The following is a 24,571-nucleotide window of genomic DNA, read 5'->3' on the forward strand; positions in this document are numbered from 1 at the left end:
CATTTATTAAGTGGGCAATTTTCACGTATTATCACATTTGATCCTAATGACCATCCTGTGAGGCAGTTAATAATTCTCTCATGTGACACGTGAGGAAAGCAGGGCTCAGAAAGGGAACACGGCAAGGTCACCCACTGCCAGAAAGTGGGCCGGGGAGGGTTAAACCTGGGGTAGCCAACTCTACTGGTCCAATGCACTTAACTCAGGAGAGAAGGCTCAGAAAACGCAAATTAAACTAACTGCCCTGTGTGATAATGTGTGTGTGGGTCCTCTGGAGCTAAAAGCTGCACCACCACCACCCTGCTAATGTCAGTTTCCTCACCTATGCACCAGGCTGCCTGGGTCCTGAGGACGCTGCTCTCCCGGGAAGGTCAACACATCAGACTACAGGCTTCCTCCTGGTAGGGGCCAGGGACCGGTGGGACACACAGCCAAGCGTTTAGAGCTTTATAGGGGAGCCCTTGCCCTAAAAGCTCAGACCCCTGCTTCTCCATCCGTCCGGAGAAGCAATGGGCTTACCGCCCTTTCATCACTCTGCCCGCGAGCCCCAGCTAGGTCAGCTGCAATGAGCACACTCCTCCATGGGGACCCGAGAGGATACTGCAGGACTGTTCATCCTTGTTTAAACATTCTTATCATGCTGAGGAAGATACAAAGCAACCAAGGAGACATTCCCTCAGCCTCCACAACCAGCTAATCATCAGCTGCTTTTTCAGAGTCAAGGGAAGTAACACCCACATGCCCCCTGTCAGCGGAGCAGCTGCTGGTCCTGGTAGCTTCTCTTCCGTGCTCCCAGGAGTTACTCAGCACATGTTTCCTGAACAAGATGGTTAAAAATAAGCATGGGGGGTGGAGGGGACTTTGCAAGGGCAATTATAAAATGGAGAGTAAGAGGGAGTTGAAGATTCATGGAGATGGAAGCCAGGCTAGGACGGGAAGGGAGAGGCATGCGGGGGGCCTGGGACCCTCCTGTGGGGATTCCACACTCCTATGCTGCCACCATCCTTGTCACCGTCCTCATCATCCCTTGTTTCTGCTCTTCAGGGACATTTCCAAAGGTTCTTCTCTTTGGATGCTAAGACTCTTAATCTGAGATGGGAGTTAAGACTGTGCTAGTAATTTTGGGGTTTTTTCCCCCTTCCCTTTCTTTCTTTCTTTCTTTATTTAGGCTGTGTTGTGTCTTAGTTGCGGCATGTGGGATCTTTAGTTGCAGCATGCGGCCGCATGCAGACTCTTAATTGCAGCATGCACGCAGGATTTAGTTCCCTGACCAGGGATCAAACCCAGGCCCCCTGCATTGGGAGGGTGGAGTCTTAACCACTGGACCACCAGGGAAGCTCCTCCCCTTCTCTTTACTATTTTTTAAATTATTTTTTTTAAATAAATTTATTTATTTTTGGCTATGCTGGGTCTTTGTTGCTGTGCACAGGCTTTCTCTAGTTGCAGCGAGGGGTGGCTACTCTTTGTTGCGGTGTGCGGGCTTCTCATTGTGGTGGCTACTCTTTGTTGTGGAGCATGGGCTCTAGGAACGCGGGCTCAGTAGTTGTGGCTCGTGGGCTCCAGAGCGCAGGCTCAGTAGCTGTGGCGCACGGGCTTAGTTGCTCCATGGCATGTGGGATCTTCCCGGACAAGGGCTCGAACCTGTGTCCCTTGCATTGGCAGGCAGATTCTTAACCACTGCACCACCAGGGAAGTCCCCTCTCCTTCTCTTTAAATTGAGGTTTATGTTCTGGTATCAGTAAACACAAGCTCATTATAGGACAATTTGTAAAGTAAAGAAACAAAGAAAAATTTAAGTAGAATATCATTGTGCAAAGACAATCACTGCTAACATTTTTGGTAGATTCCCTTCTAGGATGTTTCCTATGCATTTTATTAATATATGTATATCTGTTTATTCATAAAGACACACCGTTTTGTTATAACTGTGCCACATTATTACAAACTCTTCCAAACTCACTTCATGCACCATCTAACATGCTATCATATGGACACAATGTGCTATCCCCCTGGTGGTGGATGTTTCGTTGGCTGGGAGGAATTTCTGCCATTTGGGGGCTCATTTCATTTCAATATAAACATCCTAAAATCACCTACTATGGTAACAATAAAACCTCACCACTCTACCCTATGTGCTCACAATGGTTTCATCCACATGTTTAAAAAAAGATCCTAAGTTAAAGTCGTAATGTTTTTGTTTCTGAACGTAAATCAAGAGGTTTTTTTTTTTTTTTCAATATACATACTTGTGATAAAGTGATAAACAGGTGGCAGCACAGGGGCCTAAAGAGTGAACGACCACAGACATTAAGCGCCTGAAATGTACCATCAAAAAGGAAGTTAACGCTCTTTTTTTAGATCTCCGACTGACATAAGAGGTGGGAGTCTTCGTAAATAGTTTAGTTTCTTTCATCTGCAGATAAACAATTCTCACTTTTATTTTTTCCCCTCTAGGTTTGTTTTTAAAGTCTCTTTAGAGAATCTGTCCAGATGTCAACCTGTATCTGCTAGGACCGTCAGGTGCGAAGGGCCGGGGGGTGGGGGGGGGGAATCACAAGCCGGAACTCAGTGGGAATGTCCACTGTTTGCTCTGGGGCCTTAAACAAAGCTGTCCAGACTCGGGACAGGAACCTCCACTCCTTCAGTGCAGGAGTCCTTCCCGCGTTCTCAGAGCTTAAGCGGGTCATGTTCATTAGTTAACGGGGAGGTGAAGAGCGCAGACTCGGGAGAAAAGCTCCCAGGATCCAAACTTTGGCTCTGCCACTTACCAAGGGTTTTGACTTTGGCCAAATGGCTCCCCTGTTCATGCCTTCCCTCTCCTCGGCTGTAACAGGGGATAGCAATCATTCCCGCCTCATGAGCTGGATATTTGTAAGGCGGGGTGCACACGGCCTCGTGCACGGCAAGCCTCCTCCGTGTTCCTGTGGTTGTCATAGAGACTGGGCACCCCCTCAGCATAGGGCCAAGGACACAGGATCCCCGTCTTCGACTCTCCACATGCGGCAGCACAGTTCCCCAAACGCAGCAGCTGGGGATGTGGGCAGGAGTAGGGGTTGCAGCCGAGTGCCACCACACTGCATGCTGGAAGGCAGAGCCCCTTAAAACTCAGATATGGACGGAGCGATGGAACACGGTAGTGTTAATATTCTTCTCTGGCGAGCACGAGAATGGAGTCATCCAATCATTCAATAAAAATGTAACAAGCACTGACCATGTCGGTATCCTGGACTAGGCTCTGGCGCTGTAACGCCAGCAAAAGAGACATGGTTCCCTGCCCCCCTGAGCTTACAGTCTGGGGATGAGGGGTGTAGGGGTGCCAACGTAGGCACAGTTATTTATGTTTTTAAAAAGTTACAGTAATTATACTTTTATTGAGGTCGTTTTAGTGCCAGGTACTTAACACGCATGAGTTTATTTCATTCTCACAACAGCCTTCTAAGGTAGGTGTTATGTTATTAGGATCCTCACTTGGTGGATGTGAAAACAGAGGCACAGAGGAGTTAATTAATTTGCCTAAGATCACACAGGCAGTAAGGACAGAGCCAGCATTTGAACCCAGGCAGTCTGGCTCCAGAACCCATGATCTGAGGACAGCTGCCTTCTGTCTCTGCAGGCACAGTTATGAATCAAATAATCATCCAAACATGCAGCTGAACTTGTGCTGCAAAGGAGCGGTTAGGAGCCTGTGGGCATCCATGATGGTGGCAGTGGCGGTGGGGGTGAGTCTGACTTAGTCAGGGAAGGCTTCTCTGAAGAGGTAAGGCTTGCACTGAGAATTCCAGGATGAGAAGGCGTTAATTAGGCAAAGAGGGGAGGGGAGCATTCCAGGCAACAGGGGTAGCATGTGCAAAGGGCCTGTGATGGGGCAGAGCCTGGAGAGTTTGTCGGACAGAAGGTCAGTGTGGCTGCAGCTCAGACCGTGAGGGGCTGAATGGTGAGATGAGCTTAAAGGAATGGTTAGAGACCTGGTCATGCAGCCCTGTGGGCCTGAAAGGAGTTTGTTTCTTACCCTCTGAGCAATTCTAAAATCAATGAAGGGCATGAACAACAGATCTGCATTTTGAAAAGGCTATAGGGTTGCAGTGTAGAGTTAGGATGGAGAAAGGCCAGACCAGTTAAGTAGTGCAGTAAGTGATAAGGGTGGCCTGACTGACAGGAGAGCAGTAGACAGATCTGAGAGATAACTGGGAAATAAGCACAACCTGGATCAAAAGAATTGAAAACAAACGCTGCTATGTGCATGTTCATAGCAGCACTATTCACAAAAGCCAAAAGACAGAAACAACTCAAATGTCCATCACCTGATGAACAGATAAACAAAACGGGCTATATCCATACACTGGAACAGTACTGAACTAACCCCCCCAAATGAGGAACTAATACCTGCTACCTCATGGACGAACCTCGAAAACATTATACTGAGTGAAAAAAAACAGATACAAAAGGCCACAAATCGTATGATTCCATTCACATGAAATGTCCAGAAGAGGCAAATCCAGAGACACAAAGCAGACAGGCGGTCGCCAGATGCCAGGGGGAGGGAGGGATGTGGAGGGACTGCTTAACAGGTGCCGGCTCTCCTTTACGGATGATGAAAATGTCTTGGACCTACACAGAGGTGACAGGCGCACAACACTGTGAAGCTACTAAATGCCACTGAATTTTTCACTTTCAAGTGGACTCTTAAAATGATTAATTTTATGGTATGGAATTTTATGTCAATAATTTAAAAAGCGACTTGGGCAATGGACTAGATGTTTAAGATAGAGCAGAGAAACCACTCTTTCATTCAACAAATACCACATCCTATTCTAGGTACAGCTGTGAAGTCGGGCTGTCCCTCAGGGAGCCCTAGATCAGGTGGGGAACAGGGAAGCAGGGCCACAGCCCTGGGGAGGCCGCCTCTAGACAGGGTTATTCCAGCCTTCTCTCCACATGGTTATATAATGCACCTGGGAGAGACATGCAGAGGCCGGTAATTCTTGGAATATAGGCTCTCTGAAGCTTAAAAAAGACAGTTTTAGGGCAAATAAAATAAACCCCTTGCCCAAATTAGACACTAAACTTGTGAGTAATGCTGGAAACTAATTATTCTAAGTGAGAGCAGGTCTGAAAATAGCAAAGCGTTTTGGAGGACTTTGTGGCTATTTTAGAAGAGCGTAGGAGAGCTGCAGGCAGAGTGAAGTCCCACAAGTTAGAGCAGAAACGCTGGGATGGCCATACCATGGCTTGCACCAAACATGCCATTCCATAGATGCTAATGCTTTTACCTCGCTGGAGAAACAGGCCAACAATAAAGGTGGAGGACACAGAGTTTCATTTGGTACTTCCTACTGACACGCTGAACCAAAAACTCGACAGGAAATGTCAACCATACATGTTACAACATTTTACGTGTAAAGGAAAAAGGCATCTGCCCCAAGATGATGAGAACATTGCCTAAGACAAACCATGTTGATTTAGCCAACCGCAGTTCTTCCTTTTCTAGAGTCCTCTTCCCCCTTTGACATTTTCAGGTAAACAAGCTCAGAGAATGAGTAAGACGGGTATAGATGGAGGAAAGACGGTCTCTAACCTCCAACAAACCATCCCACAGTACAACTGATTACTAAGAGCATTTTTGCCTGTGAGCAACAGAAAGCGTAGGGACAGGGAGAGAGAAAGCTGACACAAAAGGGTGGGAAACGATTATGTAGGTACTTAAATCCGAAGGAAATAATGGAGGAGCAGAACAAAGCCAGCAGTTTACATCAGCTCCCCAACCCTAACCCTCCCACATGAACACCCACATATTTTTTTAAAACCCCAGAGAGATATTTTCTCGATCCGTAAACACTGCAGACTAGTTCACTCTTAGACTCACTCTAGACCGCAAGGCTCCAGCACTGCCCATACGTGTTTCTGTGAAGAATGCAGAGTTATTTAGGAACTGTCACATTAAACAGAATTAGTACTTATGGACCATTCAGGGAAATTGCTCTGGTTGCCATTTTTCTTATAAAACTCCAGCCTCCAGCTATATTCTAAATGGTGTTTATGCAGCCTGTCGTCCCCAGCAGCAATAATCATAAAGACTTCAAAGCTGTGGGTGAAAGTATTACGGATTCATGACTTACTTTATTTTGACTTGCATTATGCCAAATCCTAGTCTCTAAAGCCTGCATATTTCCTATTTTATTTCAGGGCAAACCACATAGATTTGATTGTTCTTTTCTATGTGGGCAGCCAGGGATAGAAAGACCTGCAATTTTTCACTCCCAGACACTTTATGGCAGCAGGAACTGTAGGTGGTAGTTCATGAAAATAGCATCCTCATTTTGGAGAATGTCCTGAGACCCCTTGGTTCTCAATTTTTTTGTGCAAATGGGAAGAATGGAAAGCCAAATCCCCGAACTATCTTTCAGTCAACCTCCCTTCCCATCACATTTTTGGCCAGAGGCAAGTAAAAATAGCCAAACTGTCTGATGTTAGTTTCACAGGCTTTTCTGGCTCCTTCCAAATTACTGGGAGTGGGTGGAGTGAAAGCAAACAGGACAGAGGGGAGTGACACAAAGATCAAGTTGCAACCAGACCGGGCCACATGGACGTCATGACAGTGTCCTGCAGGCACAAGGATGACTCCATATTCATGGGTTGTAACCCCGGTGTCCTCTTTACTAGAACACTTGCCATGAGCCAAGTACCACTGCTGGCTCTTTACACATGCTGTGTGATGTGACCCACACTACGGCTCTGTGAGAGAGGCATTCTCCTTGCTCAAGAAATGAGAGATGTAGGGCTGGAGGGGATAAGATCACCCATAGGGCAAATGGCTGAGCCAGGACCCAAATCCATGTCCGTGTTCCCATTATAGCACGCAGCTTCCAGCTGAGGCAACTACAAGGAGGGCAGTAATAGGATCAAACTTGCATTTTAGGAGGGTTACTCTGGTAACCATACAAAGGAAGGATTGAAACGAAAATTACACAGACCAAGTAGTAATTTTATATGTTTTAACTTTTCTTTCTGCTTCCACATTTTCTAGACATTTCACTTTTCTAGAAAGTCTTAGTATAAACACCAATTAATTGGCTTGAACTTTGTCCATGAAGAAGATGTATAAGCACACACACACGCTTTATTGTTTTTCATAAATAAAAGGTGATTCAGTGTTGTTACTAAATAAATTAAGCACCAAAAACAACATAAAAAAAGTCCCTCCCACATCCTAACATGAAGGCTAGAAATACTTATTACTTCTTCCCCTCTTGTTCACAAACACAGCCAAGCAAGCTAAGTGCATAACAAGGACGTCTGGGTGATGAGAAACAAAATGAACAATCGATACGCGGCAATTTATTTTCTAAGTAGAGGTTTCAGCCAGATGGAGAGAGGGAGGGAGACAAAGCATGCCTGACAGAGAAGATTAGCAATAACGCAAAACTACGGTCTCATGATTTCATAATCAAGGGGGAAAAGGCTCTAATGCCCCCGTCCCCACTCAACCTTGGAGCTGGTGCATATGTTGGGAATTCAGGCAAAAACCCAGAACTTGTCATCTTCCCTTCCAGGTTCAGCCCTTTGGCTTGTTAATGCCGGAGATCTTGTTTTAGTCCTGGGTCCTTCTCATCCCTCTGGATCCCTAGAGCTGGACACAACAGGAAGATGTTCTGTGACACAACAGTGATTCTACAGAGCCACGAAATCTCTTGACTGGCCACTTGTGTAGGAAGCCACTAACTGCTAACTAGGAGGGCAGGTAATTTTACAGTAACTCATATATGGAGAGCTGCTTTGTTTTCCCTGGCTGGCTTCTTCCAACCTAATTAACTCTGCATGTGAAAATAAGCCTGCATTTCGTGGACAAGGGTTAGCGGGGACAGACAGGGCAAGAGAAGGAATGGGGCGGCAGTACAGAGTGCGGTGGGGAAACCAAGTCTAGGATCTAGAAAGGGTCCTGGATTATGCTCATAAGGGATGTCAGTATACGGTTCTGAATTTCTGCAAAGATAGATCAAAATCTCTAAAAGTGGGTTGGATGCTTTCCCAGAAGTTGGGAGTCTCGTTAAGGCCCAAACTCACCATTTCAGTGCCTCCCAAAGGTTAACAAAAAATACTTTATCAGCTGTAGGAATTACTCATTCTAAGTAGGTGGTTAGCAATCTGATAGATCTCTCCACTGAATAATTCTGGCAAAGCAAGCCTTAATGACCAACTCAATCAGGATAATTTTACCTAATGAGAACATGCAGCATAAATGTTTTTAGCAACTGAGCCAAATAGTTTCACCTGCCAGCCCTTCCGTTTCATTTAAAATTATAAAGAAGCTTGAATTTTGCTAAATACAAAGTCATGCTCTCAAGAAATGAGTGAATGAATCATTCACAAAAAGTCTCAGAATTCTCTAAAACAGTGAATTGAAAGTTCTCTCTGTACCAACTCATTGTTAGCATTTCCTGGTAAGAGAAGCATTTTAGGGTGGACCAAATAAGACAGGAAATTGCATATAACTCCTGTCATCATGGCTGTGTGAGTGTTTGTATAAGGTGATGGCTACGTGGAACAATTTTGGGGGTAATGCAATGAGTTGGGCATATTTTCTTACTGTTCAAAAGCAAAAAAGAGTTAAGAGACTAACAAGGCAGGAAGGAAAAGTGCTTAGGATATACCCAAAGGTAAGCAGAGCCTTTCCAGTGCTGGAAAACAATCCCAGAGCATGCCGTCTTCCCCTCTTTCAAGCCAAGAAATGGTCTAGAATGGCAGTTTTCAAGCATTTCTGACCATGACTCATAGCAATAAATAAATTTTTATATGTCAATCTGGTATATTCTATCCATGTGTCTGCCTGCCAACTGTGTAGGTATGTCTGTATCCATCTATCCACCCATCCACCTATCCATTCATCCAGCCAGCCACCCACTCATCCATCCATCAATCCATCCATATACATATACAATGAAACAAATGATGGTTGTAATTTACTCAATTGATTTCATAACCTATAATTTGAGAATTAAACTCAGATATTTCTTAGTACAAAGTCTTTGGTCTTACTAGAATATCAAAATGCTGTCTACTTTTCATTTTTCTCTTTGCCAAAACCAAGTGAAATGTTTTGTTGGACTTTATAGAGATAATGCCTTAGAAGTCTCCTCAAACAAATGAAATTGTGTCACTAAATTTGAACCAGCTTTGGGACACTGAGTAAGAGCCACTTTTCAGAAACCCCCAAAATAAAATACCCCTTCAGTAAATGTGGTGTCTAGGAAAATAGCCAGCTTTCAAAATTCACTTGTTTCTAATAAGATTAGCAGCTAAATTTTCATCTGAAACAATGAAGGCCAGAAGGCAGTAGAATGACATATTCAAAGTAGTGTCAATGAAGAATCATATCCAGAAAAACAATCTTTCAAAAATGAAGATGAAATACATTCCCAAACAAAAAAAAGGGAGAATTTCTTCCTAGCAGATCTTCCTTATAGGAAATACCAAAGAAAGTTCTTCAGGCTGAAAGCAAGTGACCCCAGACCAACTCAAATCCTCATGAAAAAAATGAAAAGAACCAGTAAAGGTAATTATATAATTATAAAAGACAGTATGAATACATATTTCTTCTCCTTTATTCATATTGTGTGAATATTAATACATGTATACAGTTGTACTGTTGGGTCTATAACATATAGAAATATAATATAGCTGACCACCACAAAGGAGCTGGGTAGGAGTAAAGATGAGTTAAAATAAGAAAATGATGCCAAATGGTAACTGGAATCCACAGGGACATATGAAGAAAATCAGAAATGGTAACTAAGAAGGTAAATGTAGTTAACTCTGTAAAATATACTTGTTCTCCTCCCTTCTCTCATCTTCTTTAAAAGACATAAAAGTATATAAAGTAATGATCATAAGAATATATAGTTGGGTCTGTAGCATAGTTAGATGTAATATGTGTAACAATAGCACAAAAAGGGGGAAGAGGGAATAGAGCTACATAGGAGTAATGTTTCTACATCTCATTGGAATTAAGTTAGTATAAATCTGATAAATTAAGATGTACATGGTAAACTCTGGAGCAACCACTAAGAATATAACTCCAAAAGCATAGCAAAAAATATCATTAAGGAAATTAAAATGCTACTTCAGGAAATATTCACTTAGTGTAAAAGAAAGCAGTGAAAGAGAAAAGGAGGAACAAAACAGACATAAGGCATAGAAAACAAAAAGTAAAATGGCAGATGTAAACTCAACTATATCAATAATAACATTAAATGTGAATGGATTAAACCACCCAATGAAAAGGCAGAGACTGTCAAGCTGAGTAAAAAACAATATCCAACTACAGGCTGGGTAGAGGAGATAAATTTAAGATTCAAAGATACATGTAAGTTGAAAGTAAGAAGACTGAAAAAGTTACATCATACAAACAGCAATCATAAGGAAGCTGGAATGGCTATACTAGTATCACAAAAATAGTCTTCAAAACAAAAACTGTTACTAGAGATGACAAGAGATTTTATAATAATAAAAGGGTCAATCAATCAGAAAGACATAACCATTATATGCACCTAATAACAGAGCCCCAGAATACATAAAACAACAACTGTCAGAATTGAAGGAAGGAACAGACAATTCAACAATAGCTGGAGACTTCAATACCCCACTTTCAATAATGGATAGAACTAAACTGATCAACAGGAACTGCAAGACTTAAACAACCACATAAGCCAAATAGATCTACAGACATTCACAAAACACTCATCCCAACAACAGCAAAACACACATTCTTCTCAAGTCACATGAAATAGTCTCCAGAATAGACCACACGGTAGACCACAAAATAAGCCTAAATACATTTAAAGGACTGAAGTCAAGTAAAGTATCTTCTCTGATGACAATGTAATGGAATGAAATTAGAAATCAACAACAAAAAAATTGGTGGGAAATTCATAAATAAATGGAAATTAAACAACACACTTGCAAATAAACAATGGGCCAAAGAAGAAATCACAAGGGAAATCTAAAACAAAAACTGTGAGATGAATGAAAATGAAGATGTAACATACCAAAACTTATGGGAGTCATCAAAAGCAATGCTTAGAGAGAAATTTATAGCTGTAGATTCCTAATAAAGAAGAAAGATCTCAAATCAATAACCTAAGCTTCCAGTTTAAGACACTGGAAAAAGCAAGGAGACCCCAAACAACCCAAAAACCAAGGAGAAGGAAAGAAACAATAAAGATTAGAGCAGAAGTGAATGAAATAGGGAATAAAAAACAACAGAGAAAAATCAATGAAACTGAAAGTTCTTTGAAAAGCTCAGCACAAAAGTGAGAAACCTTTAGATAGACTAACCAAGAAAAAAAAGAGAGAGAAGATTCATGACATCCCCCAAACCTGCCTGAGCTCTAGCTGCCCACACAGACTGGGGAATGCTGTCAGGGGAAAAGCCATATAGATGTGGAACTCACCCAGTGCTAGTTCCTTCTTTTGAGGGTTGACATCTCTCCAGTTTTTGGTTTCTCTTAAGTGCCTTCAAATAGTTGTTTGCACTTTACCCAGAGTTTATAATTGTTATTTGAGGAAAGGTTAGTCTGATACAAGCTACTCTGGCATTACCAAGAAGTGGAACCTCCAGATGCCCTCTCAGAGAGGAAAGAGGGTGTCTCAAGGGGAGAGTCAGCACAAGAAAAATATTAACATGAACACATTATGTTTAAATCATAGGTTAGACAAGTTCACAAAACCAGCCCACCATTTATGAGCCACCAGAAGATGCCAGCAAAATTCTCTCTAGTTGATGATAAAATGATTCTTAGCAAAAGATGGAGAGGGGTGATTTTTCAAGGCCCCCTTGACTTTCAAACCTGAATGAAATGATGTTTCTGCTTTTGTTATAGGTCTTGCTTTGGCCTCTGCCTGAGTTTGCAATCTATATGGCTATTATGAGATTTCTCTTCTTTTCCTCTACAAGTCCAGAATCAATTAGGAGACTAAGAAGTAATGAAGCTTTTAGAGTATGAAGACAAAGTAATGGAACCATCAAGGGGAGTGTCCCCAAGGACAACCATCACAGGTAGAAGAGAGCAGTTGATTCAGACTCCCCAAGCAGTACAGCTCACCTAGATAAGACAAGCTCTAGGAATGATTTCTTTCCTTTTCCCACTCCTATTTGTATCTAAATGGGTTCAAAATTTTTTAAAATGTTTTTTAACATAAAATCATTATGGATGCAGTATAAAAACAGAAATAGGTACCCAGAAATTATAAGAAAATGGACAATTGCATATACAAATTTTAAGTTCTATATAAAATTATTTCATAATACTTTTCAATAGAAAGCAAAAAATATTTTCAATAAAAATGCTTTGGGGGCTTCCCTGGTGGCGCAGTGGTTGAGAGTCCGCCTGCCGATGCAGGGGACACGGGTTCGTGCCCCGGTCCGGGAGGATCCCCCATGCCACGGAGCAGCTGGGCCCGTGAGCCGTGGCCGCTGAGCCTGCGCGTCCGGAGCCTGTGCTCCGCAACGGGAGAGGCCACGACAGTGAGAGGCCCGTGTACCGCAAAAAAAAAAAAGCTTTGGGTTAGAAGTTGGCTAGGGTAAGCTATGATTTATTAGGTTAACTGGGACAGGGGCTAGGCTCCTAAGGGTTAAGGACAGCTGAGAGGAGATGAAGGTTGGTTGTGTAGGGTGGGAATTTACATTCAAGATAACTATGAGTACATGAAAGAAGAGAAATAGGACAGTAGCAAAGAGGAAAGTAGGACAGTAGGAACACATTTCAGATTTCAGGAGACCTAAATATGTCTCAAGTTACCAGTGAAGAAAATGATGCTAGAAAGAAAGGGGTGAAGAATGGGATCACAGGTACTCTATGAACCAGATAATCTCCTTAGAATAACCAATATGGGATCAACCATAAATCACGAAAAGGTAACCAAAGGGATGCTATTTCTGTGCCAATGGGATGCAGTCTCATCTAAAATCTGACTGGCCTCTAGCCACATGAAGGACCCTTCCTGCACACCTTGGGCACTATGCCTCCCTGGGAAGGGTGAGCCGTCCCACTCTGAGAAACATTTCCTCACTAGGCTACCATTTTGTAATGAGAGAAGATATTTCAGCATTTCTGGTGTAGAGAAATGAGTCCTACCTACACCAGGGCCCAGAAGTATGACCCTGAAGGCCTCCATGGGGAAGCTTCAAGAATGTAAATTCAACCGCATGTATAGGTTCATAGGTGCATTTTTGTGGATGGGGTCGTACAGCTCTCACCTGATACTTCAGAGGTCAGCCGCCAAGCACCACTGATCTAGAACAGGAGTTGGCAAACTTTCAGCAAAGGTCCAAATAATAAATATTCAGGGTTTTGTGGGTTATACCTTTTCTGTCACAACTGCTTAACGCTGACATTGTAATGTGACAGCAGCCACAAACAGTGAATAAATGAATGGATGCACTGGCATATTAATCAAACTTGATGTTTAAAAACTAGCTATCACCACATTTGACTGGAGGGCCCATCATCATTTGCCCTGATGTAGAAAGACCCTCCTGTGCAGGACTCCCGGGCACTCAGAGGGCACTTCTGTCTTGGTGCACAGCCCCATCCTCCAGATTCCCTGCCATCCACCTTGTTCCTTCCCCCTGGCTCCTCCAGTCACGGCTGGAGGTCTTACGGGATCTTCAAAAGTTGATTCCATGGGCTTCCCTGGTGGCGCAGTGGTTGACAGTCCGCCTGCCGATGCAGGAGACGAGGGTTCGTGCCCCGGTCTGGGAGGATCCCGTGTGCCGCGGGTGAAAAAGTTGATTCCAGGAATATTAAATGAATGATAAAGGAAATTTAAAAGGAAAATGAATTACCTAATTATGTTTTTTTTTCATATTTCCTTGGATGCTACGAGAACATTATGTGCCCCCAACCATGACCTGATTTTGTTTTGGTGTTTTGGGGGGCATTGCTTATCACTATTGTATTTAAATAAGTATTTGTTTACTTGTTAACATTTTCCTCACCAATTATGTGAGCTACATGAGGGTAGGAAAGATAATCATCTTGATCACAGCTGTATGTGTCTCCCAGCCTAGTACAAAGCCTGACGCAAGTATTTAATAAATATTGGTTGAAAGAATGAATACCTATATTTTTACATAGTTGTAATTACAGCAGGTACAACTGCTTATCCTCCTTTTTGTAAACATTATATCGAATTTCTACAAGGCTAAATGATTATCATCTTTAATGGCCACATACACCAGACCATGGGCAGACCTACCACTGACTGTTTAAACCCACCCTTCCTACTGAGCAGTGAACTGCCTGCAATGATTCATAATTATAAAGCATGCTGTCAAATGCCTTTTCCACATATTTATGGATCATTCCTTAAATACACTCCTAGGAATCTACCTTGGTCACAGGGTAGGGGCATCTCAAAGGCTAATGAAATACACCACCCCAGAGCTTCAAAAGGACAGCGCCTTGTCACTACCCTCCCTAATGAATGGGGACACTGGTGTTGTCACAACTTCAACATTACATATCATTGTTTAAAAACCTTTGCCGGGCTTCCCTGGTGGCGCAGTGGTTGAGAATCTGCCTGATAATGCAGGGGACACAGGTTCGAGCCCTGGTCTGGGAGGATCCCACATGCCACGGAGCAACTAGGCCCGTGAGCCACAACTACTGAGCCTGCGTGTCTGGAGCCTGTGCTCCACAACAAGAAAGGGCCACGCACCGCAATGAAGAGTGGCCCCCGCTTGCCACAACTAGAGAAAGCCCTCGTACAGAAATGAAGACCCAACACAGCAAAAATAAATAAATTAATAAACTACTACCCCCAACATCTTCTTAAAAAAAAAAAAAAACCTTCGCCAACGTAACAGTACATTTAAAATGATCCTGCGGGCTTCCCTGGTGGCGCAGTGGTTGAGAGTCCACCTGCCGATGCAGGGGACACGGGTTCGTGCTCCGGTCCGGGAAGATCCCACATGCTGCGGAGCGGCTGGGCCTGTGAGCCATGGCCGCTAAGCCTGCGCGTCTGGAGCCTGTGCTCCGCAACGGGAGAGGCCACAGCAGTGAGAGGCCCGCGTACTGCCAAAAAAAAAAAAAAAAAAGAAAGATCCCTCATTGTTTAATTTGCTGATCTTTGATAGCTAATAAAGCTAAAAGGAATTAAAAAGTCCTATTTTGAGACTCTACTTTTTGCTCACTTCAAATAAAAACTTTTCATAAACAGAGAAAGGTATCAGGAGCCCCTCAATACATTGTATCTTGTGACGGTTTTAAAAGAATAGGAGAAAATGCATCTTCTTCCCTTTTTGAAAATGAACTGTGAAGCCTGACCCATAATTCACCAGGATGCTCCATTTTCTGACAGTTGAGGTACTTGCAGTGTAGCCCAGCCAAGAGCCCTTTCCAGAACGGGGTCAGGGCCCAAGTGTGCAGTTTGCAAAGCAGAGCTGGTGAGCGGCTGGCTGTGGGGGCCCCTGTGGGCCTCAGCCAGACTCCACACAGCGAACCCGAGGAGCCTGAGCTCCACCGGGGCCCCCATTTCTGCTCACTAGCCCTTCAAGGAAGGTAGCAAGCTGCCTGCTGGAAGGGATCTAGCCAGGAACATGACTACAATGAATTTAATCATGATTAGACACAGATCTGGCTCAATCCACTTAAAAAAAAATCTAACAGATACATGAATACTGACCACTCAAGATGGCATTCAAATTAAGCTCTATGTGAAGGACTAGGCGTGGGAGAAAAATAAACCCAGGGAGCTGAAGAATCTCATTCTGCTATTTTAAAATCAAAACAGAGTACTGTTTTATAAAAGGTGTATTTTACGTTAAGATTCTTGAAGCAATTCATTTTGACACAGAGCCTACAAACGGCGAGTCTGCTGCGTGTTCTCTACCCTCCTGCACGTTTCTCATCACCTTCCCTCCCAGGCCCCTGGACCCTCTGCCGCCCTCACACCTCTGAGAGGTCCTCTGCTCTCAGATGCTCCCGGACAGTGTCCACACCCCAAGCCCTGAACCTCTGACTGCCCTCCTGCTCTAACCCCCAGCCCACGTTCTCTGTCTCCCCTGCTGGGCCAAGAGGAGCTCATGGAGACAAACACCACAAGCCTGTGTCTGTTTCGCCACAAGGATTAGAAGACCTGGGTTTCAGTTCTCCATCACCTGGGCCAGGGACCAACCCTCTGCATCTGCTCCCAGCCCTGAAATATGCAGCGACAGCAGCACCAGCAAAGTCTGCTAAAGCTGACGCCCAGGATAAACGAGACCATGGAAGACAGGCAGCAGCTGTACTGAAGGGAGCCCTGGAACGGAGCTGAGTCCACCAGGGTTGATGGTAGACTACCAACACAACTGTTACGGGCCCTGGACGAGGAGGACACTTCAACACCTCTGGTCTCTGTGTCCTGTCTGCAAAATGACAAATGACAGGGTTGGATCCCCTGAGCTCTGACATTCTGGTTTTCCACATATGCCATTCAAATGTATTTTTTAATATAAATTTAATTAATTAATTTTTTGCTGCATTGGGTCTTTGTTGCTGCACATGGGCTTTCTCTAGTTGTGGCGAGCAGGGGCTACTCTCCGTTGTGGTGCGCGGTCTTCTCATTGCGGTGCCTTCCCTTGTTGCGGAGCACGGGCTCTAGGCACACAGGCTTCAGTAGTTGTGGCACATGGACTCAGTAGTTGTGGCTCTAAGCACGCAGGTTCAGTAGTTGTGGCGCACGGGCTTAGTTGCTCTGCAGCATGTGGGATCTTCCCAGACCAGGGATCAAACCCGTGTCCCCTGCATTGGTAGGCGATTTCTTAACCACTACGCCACCAGGGAAGCCCCAAATGTATTTTTATAACTTTATCTCCCTTGGTATGTAGTGCGATTTAGGACAGCATAAGCACTCAATTGTTGCACACACTAAATTAACATGAAGTCCAAATCACAGTGAAAAATACTCCAAAAGTGTGTAATAACAGAGCTAGAGCTTATGTATGTGCGTGTGTATATGTTTAGAACATACCACCACCAGTTACAGATACAAGCACTTGGCATCCTTAGGTTATTCATGCACTGCTATGTGACAATTATTTACCTCCTATTTCCTTCTGAAAATCTCCAGGAAGCTACTAACTTCTAATTCCAATGTTGCCCACCACTAGGGTTCAGCTGGAAGAGTCCCTGACTAGCCACCGTGTGCAAACGTCAAGTTCAGTTTTTCTAGTCTCAGGCTCGCTGGTGAAATGTATATGCTTTATCTCACGTGAAAGCACCAAGAGGTCTTAGAGATCATCTGCTCTACCTGTCGGAAAACTAGACTAAGAGTGGGACTTCAAAGCTGAGATTCTGGGAAAAATATCTAGCAGCAGCAGGCATGAAGACCTGCAGGCATTTTGTCCCAGACAATTTTGCAAATGGGGTGTGGGCGGAGGTAGGGGTAGGACTGGCGATGGCCATGGGTTGGGCGTCCTGAGCCTCTAGGAGGCCCGGCTCACACAGGCAGCTCTTCAGGCAGGCTTGGGTCTCGGGTGGGGTCAGTCGGTGCTCTGCCCTCTGGCCCTTCCAGGGCGAGGGTGACCTCCAGCTGGAGGGAATGGCCAAACTATTGTTTGCAGCTTTGCAGGAAGCTGTTTGAAAGGGTCATTGAAAAATGATCTTACTAAATCAAGCTGTACCAATATTTTTATTTCCTTTCATGCAATGCCGTGTTTAAAGGGATTAGATGGGGTCTGTTTATAAAGCCTGGGAAACAAGCCTATGTGACTTAAGTTCAAAAAAACAAAAGCGTCCTGCTCTTAAAGCACAGAGAACAGAGAGAGTGGGACGGCATGCATCTGTCTCAGAGCAAGCCTTTGCTCTTGGTGTTTAATGGAGATCTGGTCAAAAAAGCACATCAAATCCAAAACACTTTTTCAAGGAAATGTCACATATCCTGACATTTATGCATAGTAAGCCATCTTCTCAAGGTTCTAACAGATTTTTAGAAAAAGAAGCAATTATTAATTGTATGGTTTATAACATTTTTTTAATAAATGAAAAATCACTGTCACTTGTCTGGGAAATGGCTTTATGTGGTGTTGGTGGAGAAGAGACATTCAGAGACTTGACCTCCCAGGTGTGCCCAGTCTCCACCCCAATCAATGGCACCTGAATTAAAACAAAGAGCATTTGAAGAGGTAAAAACTGGGACTCTACTGATCTATGTATGGGGTTCACTGGGCAGGTGTTCACCATTCTCCTCTCCCTGCAGGTGAAACACAGAAGCCCCCAAACCAGTAAGGATCACTGGAGCAAGGAGCAGAGAAAAATCTAGAAAACAGACCATGAAAAGGAGAATTTCCCCCTCTTCACAGTGTGATCAAGGACCAATTGCGAAACCCGAGACTTTTAGAGACTTTTAGAGGAAGGCACCACAGAAGGAATAGAAAGCAGTTTTATAGGTAACGAAAGGGGCCCAGGCCTCCGAGGAAGGCCCTCTGCCAGGTCCAACAGCCAAACAGAGGCGAGGTTGGGAGGGGACCCTGGCTCTTCTACAACAGACTCTGTGCACTGCAGAAACCCAGAAAGCCTTGGCACTTCCAAAAATGGACAGGCTCTCTACCTAAAGCCAAGGAAAGTACAAGTCAGGCAAATGGCTGGTAATTTTTAACTGAAACACTAAGATCATAATAACAATGTCTAATATTAGGGAGAAAAAGCACTAGAAGTCTTATTGTCTTGGAGACTCCAAAACACTGCGGCTGCTTTTTAGCCTTTTATATTATGTTTTACATAATTTAAATATTTTACTGGTCAGGTTGAACCTGCAAGTAGCTGTGAGGGAAATGACCCCTTCAGAATAGCTTCCCTCTTATAAGAGAAAGACTATCTGTCTAGAAGTGACCAGTCCTACCGTGGTGGGACCTCAGGAGTTTAGTAACTGCAAAACCCAAAAGCACGTTGCCATTTGAAGCCCAGCTGCAAAGACAGTTGAAGAGGTGTGAGGTTTGCAGGATGTGTGTTTAACTGAGGTCATTCTTGCTGGCTCTACCTATTAAGTTAAATGAGACTATCTTCTTAATGAAAGGAAGAAGCAGGCAAACTAAAGATAAAATCTGGGTTCTTACCAAATATCATACGGTATCACTTATATGTGGAATCTAAAAAATGGTACAAATTAACTTATTTATAAAACAGAAACAGACTCACAGACATATGGTTACCAAAGCGGAAGAGGGGGATGGATAAATTAGGAGTTTGGGATTAACAGATACACACTACTATATATAAAATAGATAATCAACAAGGACCTATTGTATAGCACAGGGAACTATATTCAATATCTTGTATAACCTATAATGGAAAAGTCTGAAAAAGAAGAGGTATATATATATATGAATAACTGAATCATTTTGCTGTACACCTGAAACTAACACAACACTGTAAGTCAACTATACTTCAATTAAAAAAAAAAAAAGAATGGAAAACACAAAAAAACCAAGAAAAGAAAAGAAACTGGGTTCTTACAAATAGACTTATGGTGTTTACTTCACTTTTGGTGTGAAAAAAAGGAGCTTGATTGCCACAAAAGCAAAAAAGCTGACACCTCAGAGGTTCTCTGTGAAGATGGTCTAGTCAACAGCAGAGATGGTGATAGTAAATGTTACTCCTCAGGGAGAACTTCTTGGACTTTGGTGCCCAAGAATCACCTGGGGTCTTGTGAGAATGCAAACTGAATCAGGAGGTCTGGGTAGGGGCTGAGATTCTGCGTTTCTAACAAGCTTACGATGCTACTGGTCTGCAGACCACACTTGGAGTAGCAAAGCTCTACGGTCCACAAAGATCTTTCCTTGTGGTTCTTTAACTAGTCAGGTGGATGAGAATTGAGGAGTAAAACAATTACCTGTAGTGAACACTGAGAAGAGAATTGGTTTTGGAGAAGTAACTTTTTAAAAGTTTCAAAAACATACAAAGAATCTTCATATATAATAACGTGGACTTAGTCTGTTTTCATGGCTGGATTAAAGAATTACAATGAGTAATTAAGAATTAATATGAGTGGAGTGCTTTGGCATTTAGAATGCCCATCCACTGCACCGACTCATGTCACCTCTCTGAGGTCAGGCAGGCAGCCCCACCCTTGTCCTACCTGTGTTACCAATGAGGCTGCAGGGACGTTAAATTCAGAGCCAGAGCTCAGACACCTCCCCCTCCCCCCACCACCACCACTTGGTGCTTAAAGACTTTATTTGCTTTAGTGCCAACCAGCAGATGGATCACTAATCCAAACATTTTAAATTCTACAAATAAGATAATATTGTTTGGGTGCTTATCTCTCTAACCATTTTCTTCTACGTCAACCTTATACATTCGAACTAACGCCCACAGCCACATACTGGGGAAGAGTCCTGAGCCACCCAGGGGAGCAGCTTGGTATGAGTTGGGAGGCCCGTGGGGTGGCACTTGGGCCTCCTCGGCACCTGCCCAGCCTGCTTTTTGGAGCCCACCACACAGAACTTGAACCCATAACTGGCAAAAGATCCCCAGCTGAGTACTTGACTTGAACGTAGAAAACCGAGACACACTGGATAGCTCCTTCCAGGGCTTAGGTGGGAGGGAGTTTCCCAATGCTCAGAAGTAGTCCCCACAAGGGCTCAAACTCATGAACTAGCCTATTAAACAGAAAAAGCATTGGTTTTGGAAATGAAACTCTGGGGCTCAAATCCTTACTCTGCCACTTAGGTAATTTTCCTCTGGCAAGTTCCCTAACCTTGCTGCTTCAATTCTACCATCCATAAGCCCAGATAAGAACACACACAAGCAGAGATGGAGGGAAGCACAGCATCTGGCATGTGGGCGGCGTCCTGTGTGCGGTATTTCCAGGCACAGAAAGCCTGCTCCAGAGCTTGGCCCACAGCAGGGCGAGCCTCTGCTTTCACTCAACTCTGAAAGAGTCAAGCAAGGAAGAGTTTGCAAGTGTTAATAGCCTATGAGCAATGTGGGGCGTGTTGATGAAAATTTTGCAAGGTTCACTGACTGTTAAGAACACAAAATAACAGACCAACTCTGCTATAAGTGCTGTCTCTGGTGACAGGGAGTTGAGTTTTTCCTGTGTGTGGCACTCTGCTCTAAGTTTGTAAATCTGGGGTAAGAGGCACAAAATATTTACCTTTTCCAGGGCCTCTCTGTCAAGTAGTTCTTGCACAGCTAGCAGCTTGATGCTGTAAGAAAAAATTAAAACCACACTTAAAAACAAAACATTTTATATCACCAAGCATCAGACAAGTCACAGGAACAAAAGTCTGAAATTTTAGCCTGCATTTCTGAATCACCTCCCACCTCAAGGTAACCTTTGGTTTGAACTGAAATGACCATTTCAGAAGTATTAAAAATGTTTCTAAGTTGTAAAAGTGATTTTATCATGTGATCCAGCAATTCCACTTCCGGGCATATACCCAGAAGAGTTGAAAACAGGGACTCAAAACAGTTATTTGCACACCCATGTTCATGGCAGTATTGTTCACAAGAGCCAAAAGGTGAAAACGATTTAAATATCCATCAATGGATGAATGGATAAACAAAATATGGTCCACATTTTATATATGATGAAATATTATTCAGCCTTAAAAACAAGGAACTTCTGGGGCTTCCCTGGTGGCGCAGTGGTTGAGAGTCCGCCTGCCGATGCAGGGGACACAGGTTCATGCCCCGGCCCGGGAGGATCCCACATGCCACGGAGCGGCTGGGCCCGTGAGCCATGGCCACTGAGCCTGCGTGTCCGGAGCCTGTGCTCTGCAACGGGAGAGGCCACAACAGTGAGAGCCCCGCGTACCGCAAAAAAAAAAACAAAAAAAAAGAAGGAACTTCTGGCACATGCTATGACACAGAGGAACCTTGAAGGCATTATGCTAAATGAAATAAGCCAGACACAGAAGGACAAATATTATATGACTCCACTTATATGAAGTCCCTAGACTAGTCAAACCCAAAGAGACAGACAGTAGAATAGTTGTCTCTATCTATTGTCAGGGGCTGTGGGACGGAGGAATGGGGAGTTATTATTTAACGGGTATGGAGTTTCTGTTTGGGAAAAAATTCTGTAGATGGTGGTGATGGTGGCACAACAATGTGAATGTACTTAATGTCACTGAATTGTATACTTACTAATGGTTGAAACAGTAAATTTTATGTTACGTACATTTCACCACAAAAATTTCTAAAAGTAATTGATAGCTGCTTATGTAAGCAACCTGAATAAATTCAGAGGGATATAAAGAAGAAAATAGTTGCCCATGTTCAGCATTAATCTTCCCTTGATGTCCCTTTGATGAGAACAAACAAATAGCTTAAATCACTCCTTATGAAGAGGGCCTGATCAGCTGCTCATCTGTTACTGTACATGGATTGAGCTCTACTGTGTGCAGGTGGTCGAGGGCACCTGATGACTGTGACGTGCTCCCTGCCCACAAGGAGCTCACAGCCTCTTGGAGGCCACAGTCAGAGCAGAAGAGGACCAGTAGGGTGCCGAGTGGACTTTCTGGGGCACAGAGGGGAGCCCAGCCAGGCCAAGGTCAGAGGTGGCTTCCTGCAGGAGGGACCGCGTTAGCCTTGCCAGGGGAGGGGACTGGGGAGAAAGGTGACCCGCAGGAGACAGGGGGGGCAAAGGCACCAAGGGGAGAGAAAGGGCTCGAGTGTACACAACTCATCAGTTTCCAGTTTAGGGACCAGAGTCCAGACTGCAGCCAGCAGCTGAAGTGAGGGAATTCAGACGTGGGAGCAGGTTTTACAGGGGAGGTATTTTCCCTTTTGTGACAAATTACTTTTGAAGTGTTTGCGGACGCAGTGAGCAGGCGGCCAAGGCTGGACAGGCCAGCACGCAGGAGGAAGCAGGAGCTCAACGAGACTGTTTAGGGTTGGGTCAGCTGTCGATGGTGTCATCGTGCTCCTTCCCCACCCAGTTAATCTGATTGTGGTCGCTGGTCACTGTGTCCCCACCAACTTGCACAGGTTCTCTGGAGCAGAAATGGGCCCCATCTGTACCACACACCTCCATCAAAAGGGGTTATGCCCATGATAAGATTCACCTCCATGTACAGAATTCTTCATAATCTCTCTGCACAGCTAAGCAAGCCCTGTCCAACCAAATGCAAAGGTTTACTTTAAAGCAACTTCAGCAAGTGCAATAAGGTTTTCAAGGCCTACAGGAAACCATCACCACTACCAACAAGTTAGCAGGCATCAGGGCTAATGGACAGGACCCTGGGCATAACCTCTGCTCCAATCACTGACTTTCCTTCGTCTCTTGGACGGGTTTGCTTTTGTTGCTTCTCTGGCTTGGAACAGTCTTCCCCAAGATCTTGACAACACCGACTGCATCCCACTGCATCATTTCTGTCTAAGTGCAAATGCTGCCTCTTCCAAGCAGCATCCCTGGTCACCAGGTTCGTTTTTGGGTGTTTTTTTCCAGTGCACTTACTGGTACCTTAAAACATTTGTTAGGGTGCTTTTGTCTGTTTCCTCCCAACCAGCACTGGAAGCTCTTTGACACTGGGAGCTCAAGGGTCTTCTCACTACATCTGCAGTGTCTATAACTGACACAGGAAGGACAGTCAGGAATATTTACTGGCCTCCAGGCAGGGCCCAGGGGCTTAGAGGCCAAGTCGCTATCAGTGTGGACAGCTAAAATCACTGGCAAGCCTCAGTTTCTCCACCTGAAAGGGAAGGCCTCCAGTGAGATGACTGTGTGTCTTCCCCAGGGTGAACAGTGCTATGTGCATTTGTAGAAATGTCTGCCAGGATGTGTCTGGTGGCAGGTCAAAGCTATTGGCTACTTCTCAGTGCACTATGATTCCCAATGCACACCTCTAGATCCCAGGTTATCAATTTGGACAGCAAGTTATAGGCTAAGGAGACTCCAGTTGTAGATCAAGTTTCAGAAGCTTAAACTACTTCTGAAATAACCACTGGAAAATATTTTTACTGGAGGAATTTTGAAAATAGTTTCTCATTCCTGCCCTTCTCTATGGTCATGAGGTCCAGTTTAGGATCAGGTATCAGATATCGACAGGTTAGAGAAAAGGTTTAAACACTGTTAATACACCCAACTCTCTTCTTCTCCCTATTCAAAAAGATACTACATTCAAACCACTGTAGAACATGATCTGAAAACCAACAGTTTGAGGCTTTGAATGAAGACGAAATTAAAACAACTTCAGTTGACTCTTCTTAGTCAAAACCTGAAGGATGTTAGTCCCTGCTCTCACCAGTTTACTTTCCTCTTGAACGGGAACGGCAAATACTTGGCATGTACACTCTCCAATTCTCTTCACCTCTTTCCACGGAACTCACCCCCTTTTAACTTAGATACAGCTTCAGAATCTTTCTGAACTCTCCAGTGAACCACAACCAATCTACTGAAGTTGACATGTGAGATTAAACCAATTTAACTTTTGCTCTAAAACCAATACCAAATAGGATTCATGTATTGGGTAGGGGCAGGAAAAAAAATAGAAACCTTTTCACACTACTAAAACCCAGCAACACAAAGGAGAAAAGATGGAAAAGATGGAGAAAAGAGGATAGGACACTCAAATCTAGAAGGTTTGAGT

General features: G+C 43.9%; 1 protein-coding gene across 2 annotated transcripts in view; it reads right to left on the bottom strand.

Moving 5' to 3' along the window:
* The window catches only part of EEPD1 (endonuclease/exonuclease/phosphatase family domain containing 1), a 117,113-nt gene that overhangs the window by 20,834 nt on the left and 71,708 nt on the right, over positions 1-24,571 (bottom strand). For both annotated transcript variants that reach the window (XM_082662406.1, XM_082662407.1), the window contains one exon: positions 21,133-21,184. In XM_082662406.1, coding sequence (XP_082518532.1) covers positions 21,133-21,184 — 52 coding nt within the window. The remainder of the gene's footprint in view (positions 1-21,132; positions 21,185-24,571) is intronic.

This window comes from Grampus griseus (assembly GCF_964374135.1).
Source record: "Grampus griseus genome assembly, chromosome: 9".
Classification (NCBI taxonomy): Eukaryota; Metazoa; Chordata; class Mammalia; order Artiodactyla; family Delphinidae; genus Grampus; species Grampus griseus.